At 37.1% G+C, this 7,446-nt stretch overlaps 1 protein-coding gene across 2 annotated transcripts; it reads left to right on the top strand.

Moving 5' to 3' along the window:
• LOC18767373 (U-box domain-containing protein 3) lies at positions 1,680-7,031 on the top strand. 2 transcript variants are annotated; one of them, XM_020570514.1, is made up of 5 exons: positions 1,680-2,010; positions 2,921-3,201; positions 3,548-3,664; positions 4,074-5,951; positions 6,472-7,031. In XM_020570514.1, the coding sequence occupies exons 1-5, from the start codon at positions 1,974-1,976 to the stop codon at positions 6,532-6,534; spliced, it is 2,376 nt and encodes a 791-aa protein (XP_020426103.1). In that variant the 5' UTR covers positions 1,680-1,973; the 3' UTR covers positions 6,535-7,031. The 2 variants fall into 2 exon arrangements, with proteins under 2 accessions (XP_020426103.1, XP_007201804.1); XM_007201742.2 differs by having other exon boundaries at positions 1,680-2,028.

Here is a 7,446-nt window from a genome sequence, read left to right as displayed (position 1 = left end):
TTGAGATTCACAGCTTGTCATGACATAGACTCACCACTGTCAAATCTTTAATGTAAATGTGACCGAAGGGTTGTACAATAATGCAATCGGGGCACTGAGCAGTGCATTTCATCATGCACATCATCAGGGGCTACAATCTGACACTGACCCAGTTAGCTTTTTTTCAAAGGTACCTATAGCGAGCTATTCATGCATGCGTGAGTAGTTATCAGTCGTTGATGGATTATGAGAACCACTTTATAAGGTCATTGAAAGAGGGCAGAGTCATACATTTTCCAATTTCCATGCCTCAGTGCTTTAAGAAAACTCATGAGACTAAATGTTCTCAAAGGTTCAACTGACATGTGCATCAATTTTTTTTCTTCATAGAAGCCCCCAAGGGACAGTTCATGAGCTTAGATTCAACCGTCCACACGCGCCTAAAGCAGCAAGATTTTCCATGTATGAAGCAACAAAGTTAGAGCAATGACCCAACACAAGTTGTTGTATGGCATTGTTTGACATGCATCTGATATACATAAAAAATCTCATGCTTTAATTAGCAAAATCGGTACCTGCAAAAAGTTGGGGCAAACGACTGGGCTATTTTTTCCATGCCTTATCTTTTTCAAACAGCATATGCATTGTGAGGCTTTAAATCCATTTAGAAGCTGTTGGTTTTGTCTTAAAACTAATCAGCTTATGGCTAAACTTGAGGCAAAACAAAAACAAAAAATTTGGATTTATTTTGGCTCTGGTTAGGTATTAGTCCAACTTGTTCTCTGTTTTCTAGCTAGGAGGTAAGTGGAGTAGGACAACAACACATAAAAGTTGAAATAAAAAATTATATTGCTCTAGATTAGTAGGTCGAGGCAGACTTGTTTTAACCAAGTTGGCTGGATATACTCTTCATTCTGTACTCAAGTTCGAATTTCTCTTTATGTAATTTAAATTATATTAAAGTAGAATATTGCTTGTATAAAAAAATAAAATAAAAATATATTGCTTTAATTATAATCATTAAATTAATAATCATAATAATCATTTTATCAGAGTTTGGAGTAGGTAGCAGCTGTAAAATAAGGTATCATTTCTGTACATGATCCAGAATCTGCAGATAAACATCATGAATTTTTGTTGGAGTGGTGATGATTGTTAAATGTGATCATGTGGTTAAGTTCAGTAAGCCTAATGCCAAATTCTAGAACCTTGCTTGAATCCTTAGTAATTTGAGGTCCTCTAGTTTCCATGAGTGTGCTTTTTCTGATCACCCCTTTTTTTAGCATTATGTGTTGCTCACCAAGTGAATTATATCTAGAAATTCTCTCCCTTTATATATATATATATATATATATATATATATATATATTTAAATGATGTTAGAAACCACTCACCAATTAGTTGAGGTTGCCAAAATTGATCAATTCTGTTACATCGGTTGGGAAATAAAGTTTCTAATATTTCTCAGAAAAAATAATAATTTGAGATTGGGAAATTAAATACTATGCATGCATGGTAAATTTGTGAAGATGTCAAGGACACATTAGTAACTTAAAAGATAATTAGAGACAAACAATCATGGTACTTCTCTGTGGAATCTTTTGCTGGATATCATTGTTCCAATGCACCCCTTAATCCTTTAATTAAAAAAGGCTTGACCTCTCTTAGAATTCCTCTCTAATGATTATTAGATCCCAAAGTGACAAAGTCTCCTTTTCCTTTACATTTTACCATCTCTCTCATCTTACACTGTTCATTAACCTCTTAATTAAATTTTCCTCACCCAACAAATCTGCAACCACATAGGCCCCACCAATTTTCTTTTTTAATTTCCTCAATTTTATTCATTCCTAGCGCACACTCTCTCTCTCATGCAGCTTTGTAATGAAAGCAGTGCATGAGGGTTAGATTGATTCTTGAAGATTGATCTTTATTATCAAACCCATCAAAATTTCATGTAAAGTTTTTAGCTTTGGGTTTATCAAGATCTGTTTATGACTCAACCCACCAGCATAAACAACATGAATAGAGGTACAGTTTGATTCAGAGGTATAGTTTTCTTTTATGCCATGTTGATTTTTTTTTTTTCTCCATTCATATGCTGGTGCTTCTTCTTGATTGTAAATGGGTGGGAGATGAAATGGGTTGGTGTTATTTGTTTAGTTTGGATTTCAGCTATGTAGCTCTTCTGGGTTTTGTGCCAATTTTTCTGGGTTTGTGAAATTTGTGAGTTTCATAGTCTCTAACATATTTGTTCAGTTGGCTTTCTGGGGGAAAATGGTTTATTTATGGTATTGTAATTTTGATAGTTGAAGGCAATGAAACTGTTTTAGTGGAGTGAATTAACATGCCTCTGGTTGGTTGCTAAGAAGACTTAGGAGAGGGGAGGAAAATTAGTTTTCGAATCTCATTTTGTTTCGTTTTTCCGAAATAATGAGCAATAAAAATTTGATGTTCAACCAAGTTGAGCTCAGTTTCTCTTGCACTCTGGTGTCAAACTGTGAAAAAGGAAAGAGTTTAGATTTCAATTATGTTTTTTTTTCTTCCCTTTTTCCTGTTTTCTATTTTGCTGAATGTAAAATGAGATTGATTTGGCAACTTAAATTTCAAACGCTTTTAGAAGGAAAGTTCTATCCTTTGAGACAATGGGTCTAAAGATTCTGGTCTTTGGAAATAGCTATTTCAATGTTTTGTCAGATGCATTGTTACGAACATCAGTGTCAAATACAATACTTGATGGTTGCTTCAGAATGCGTGAACAGTTCTTCTAAGTTGTTATGAAGATAAATAGGACCAGTTGGTATTTAGCTGTTAAATCCTTAGGCTCTGTGGTTTCAGAACCAGAAAATTAAACTAGTTTGGTAGAATATTTTAGTAAAGATTTCATTTCATAAGATTTCTCTGTTTATAGTATTTATTTGTGATTTCTTTTCTCAAACAGGTGAGATGGACATGGCATCTATAAAATGTCTGATCAATAGCATATCTCGATTTGTTCATCTAGTTTCAAGCCAGAGATCAAAATCTATGCCTATTCAGAAGGACTACAGAACCATAGTTGATGTACTGAAGCTTTTGAAGCCATTGCTTGATGAAGTAGTTGACTACAAAATACCTTCAGATGAAATTCTATATAAAGAGTGTGAAGAATTGGATATGGCTGTCAATGGAGCTAGGGAATTCATGGAAAACTGGTCTCCAAAGTTGAGCAAGATTTTAAGTGTAAGTGCAACTTATTTTTAAACTAAATTCACATCATTTCCCTTCCTGGGTAGGGTGTGTGTCTCTAGTCCATGCTTGAGGATTGTCATCAATGAATATCTGTTATGATCTCTTTCATTTGGAAAGACAAATGCAAGGAAAACGGCCAGGTTGTGCAAGAAATAGGAATCCTACAACAATAATCACAATGCCAGTATGTTAGGAGATTGCAAACTTCTGTATTGCCCTTTGTACCCTTGGAAATTGAACGAAGCATTGTGCATAAGATACCTCGAATTTGAAAGACTATTGGTGTGTGTGTTTGTTTACATGTTTGATAATAGTTCTATTTACATTGTCTCCTCAGGCTTGGCGGGGTGAGCCATTGTTGATAACAATCCAAAGCTCTTCACTCAAGATTTGCAGCATATTAAGTAGATTGCTGCAGTCATCTTCGTCTGGTTCAAGTTTAATTGGTCTTCAGGTATTTGCTAAGTTCAAACTGTTCCGCATTTATCCTTTTCTTTTAAGAAAAAAAAGAAAAAGAAGAATGATTTCACAAACCTTCTACTACTCATTATCTTTTATATATTACCCTATTTCTTCGAAGCCATCTACTCCTCATCCTATTTTGAAACGAAACAACTCGGCACTCGCATCGGTAAAATAACGTCTAATAGATAGACCTGGAAATCGATGCTTTCTGGCTCCTCACTTCCGGTCGGTGAGCCTCCCCTTTTTGTTTTCTTTGATTCACAAGCAGGAATTGAACCAGCATCTCCGGTTGCACCTTATACTTTAAAATTGTTGTTTAGTCTACTTGGCTTTTATCTTTTTGTTGTTTGGTTCATCAAGAGACAAGTACAACTCTAATCTGTGGTAAATTGTTTCAGCATTGTATGCAGGAAATTCGATGTTTGAAGCAGGAAAGAGTAACAGAATACTTAGAAGAGGCTCTGAAAAGTCAAAGAAAAGATACCATGCCTTCCACCAAACATCTTATGAAAATTATTGAATTGCTTAGTTTGTCTTCAAACCAAGAACTGCTGAAAGAAAGCATTGCTGTAGAAAAGGAAAGAATGAATGTCGAAGTTAGTGATGTTAGAGGGGAACTAGATCAAATCAACCAAATTGTGATACTTGTCTCCCACATTCGTGAATTCATGGTCAAAATTGAGCACCTTGAAACCGCATCCGGCATCCCAATCCCTTCATACTTCCGCTGCCCTTTGTCTTCAGAACTAATGTTGGACCCTGTAATTGTAGCTTCAGGTCAAACCTTTGAGAGATCTTCCATCCAAAAGTGGCTGGATCATGGGCTCACTATTTGCCCAAAGACCCGGCATAGGCTGTCTCATATAAATCTCATTACCAATTATACTGTCAAAGCTATGATAGAAAGTTGGTGTCAGGAAAATGATATAAAACTTCCAACAAACTCTGACGGCTCTAATGCTATCTCAGTCCCGTCTCCATCAGATCGAGTATCTCCCGAAGGTTCAATTCACACAGATAGCAATTCGACATCAAGGTCATCCCTTGAAGTTGGAAGTGTATTTGAGAAGCAAATGAAAGCTGTCTCTACTAGATTAAGTGGAGAAAAGTCCAATGGATGCCATAGCAGCGAGAAAGACCACTCATCACCAAAACAGTCATGTACTCATAGCAGGAGCGAATCAGCCACAAGTGCTGTCTCCAGTAATGATTATGCGCCTCCTGCATTCATTAAAGTGTCGGGGATATCTAATAAGCATGAAAATGTCAATGAGTTGTCTGGAGAAATCACATCTGAGCATCCAGTTGCTTCTACTCCAAATAAAGAATCAGCAATGCCGTCCAGATTATCAGGAAAACATTCTCTCATTTCCAAAATAAAAGCAGAAGGGACATGGACTGACAGCCCTATTTATCCCGACAGACACCAACTGCTTCCATTTTCTAGTTCAGGATCGGACGAGTTGACGACATCATCCCATGTCACGAAATTAATTGAAGACCTCAAGAGCCAATCCATCGAAGTGCAAACATTGGCTGCAGAAGAGTTGCGGCTTCTTGCAAAGCACAATATGAATAATCGAACTATTATAGGCCAATGCGGTGCTATCACACCATTAGTTTCACTGCTATATTCAGGAGTGATGCTAACACAAGAGCATGCTGTGACAGCTCTTTTGAATTTATCAATTAATGAAGACAATAAGGCAATGATTGCAGAAGCAGGGGCAATCGATCCCCTAATCCATGTTCTGAAAATGGGAAATGACGGAGCCAAAGAAAATTCTGCTGCAGCTTTATTCAGCCTCTCTGTATTGGATGAATACAAGGCAAAAATTGGTCGTTCTGGTGCTGTTAAGGCCTTGGTTGATCTTCTAGGCTCAGGGACTCTTAGAGGGAAGAAAGATGCTGCTACTGCATTGTTTAATCTATCAATTTATCACGAAAATAAGGCTCGCCTAGTTCAAGCTGGGGCTGTGAAATATCTTATTGAGTTGATGGACCCTGATACTGGAATGGTTGACAAGGCCGTTGCTCTTCTGGCAAACTTGTCCACCATTGGAGAGGGGCGCGTGGCAATTGCACGGGAAGGGGGCATTCCGTTACTAGTTGAGATTGTTGAAACAGGTTCCCAGAGGGGAAAGGAAAATGCTGCCTCCATACTGTTGCAATTGTGCCTTCATAGTCCAAAGTTTTGTACCCTGGTTCTTCAGGAAGGAGCTGTCCCTCCCCTGGTTGCCTTATCTCAGTCTGGCACACCAAGAGCAAAGGAAAAGGTATGCAGCTTAAGCGTTTTCTTGCCCATTTATTTAGCTCTCTGTTCATCTGCTTGCTAGTCAGTATGCCAAATTGTGGTGAAGGCTTTCCAGTAAGGGCAAATGCAATTTCTAAAACTCTAAAAAAATGGCAAAAATAAATTGATTGTTGAATAATAAGATGATTTCCATCTCTTTTGGTGAAAACAGTGCTCTTCCTTCCCATCAGTTCATCAACTATTTTTATTACTTATTAGCAATCTACAAAGAAGCTTTACCTCTTTGCCCTTGTGTAGCTATAACCCGATAATTTACCCTTAATGGGCACATCCATCCATATTGTTGGAAGTTTGCGAGAAAGCATCTTACAGGCACAAAATAAGTCATGTGGTTTCTTCAGGCTAATCTGGAACCATGCCATGGCCGTTGCTATTAATGATATCCCAGTTCAGTCAGCATAAAACTGAAGTTATGCCAAGTATTGTATGGTTTTGTGAACAGAAGAGATAATATTATGTTTGTTTTACATTATATGATGCAGGCACAGCAGCTTCTCAGCCACTTCCGGAATCAGCGAGAAGGGGCAATGGGGAAGGGAAAATAAAGACAATTTTGTTGATCTGTTGCTGATTTTGCATTTGAGATTCTCCTCCGTGATATTTTCTCCCCTTCAAGATATTCCATTAGGTCTCTTTTTTTTAAATATTCTTTAATTTATTCTAGCTTCAGAGAAGTCTAAATATTTTTTTTCCGTTTTTTTGATGGGTGATCATGGAAACATTGCGAAGTACACGAAATGGGACTGAATCAGAAGCCTAGGATGTCTAAACTTTTCTTTCCGTGAGTATTCTTTTTACTTTTTCCTCCCTCCTGTAGAGCTTGGGAAAAGGGAGTTTATGTGCTGGGTAGGCTACTTTGCTCTTAGTTTCCCTGAAAACATAGCTTGGTTGAGTTTTAGAAGCGTGCAGTGACTCAAGTTTTTTTATGTTTTCGATTGATTTGGTTCTCAATCAATGTTGTACATATACTTGTACATAATGCTATAGACTCGTGCAATTTGCAATATGATCACACTATTTCTATTTATGTGCTATTTGATGCCCATTTGTTCTTGTTTCTTAATCTCAGTTTTGTTGGCAGAAATTTATGCTCCATTTGAACCTTTCTCTACTGATGCCTTAAGTTGGGCTGACAATGGGCTGGCTATGTTTCAGAAAAGCCCATTATATTTATCTCTCGTTCCATTACACTTTCTTAAATTAGAATGAAATGCACCGGCACGGCGACGACTATTTTGGAGCGCTAATAATGGTTTGAAAAACACATACACAATGATACATTCTTTACTTTTAGCAGCATAAATTATGTCCTCTGCTTTTCATTAAAGGGGACTTGATAACAAAATCAATCTGATGCCTTATATTTGCTTGCTGAAACCAAATTTAGATGAAGATTGAAGATTTCAGATTTCAGATTTCAGATTTCAGATTAGGCCTAAAAAAGCTACTGCCACAAA

This window comes from Prunus persica, chromosome G8 (genome assembly GCF_000346465.2).
Source record: "Prunus persica cultivar Lovell chromosome G8, Prunus_persica_NCBIv2, whole genome shotgun sequence".
Taxonomy (NCBI): Eukaryota; Viridiplantae; Streptophyta; class Magnoliopsida; order Rosales; family Rosaceae; genus Prunus; species Prunus persica.
Note: the sequence above shows the minus strand (reverse complement) of the source record. Positions and strands in the feature narration are given on the sequence as shown.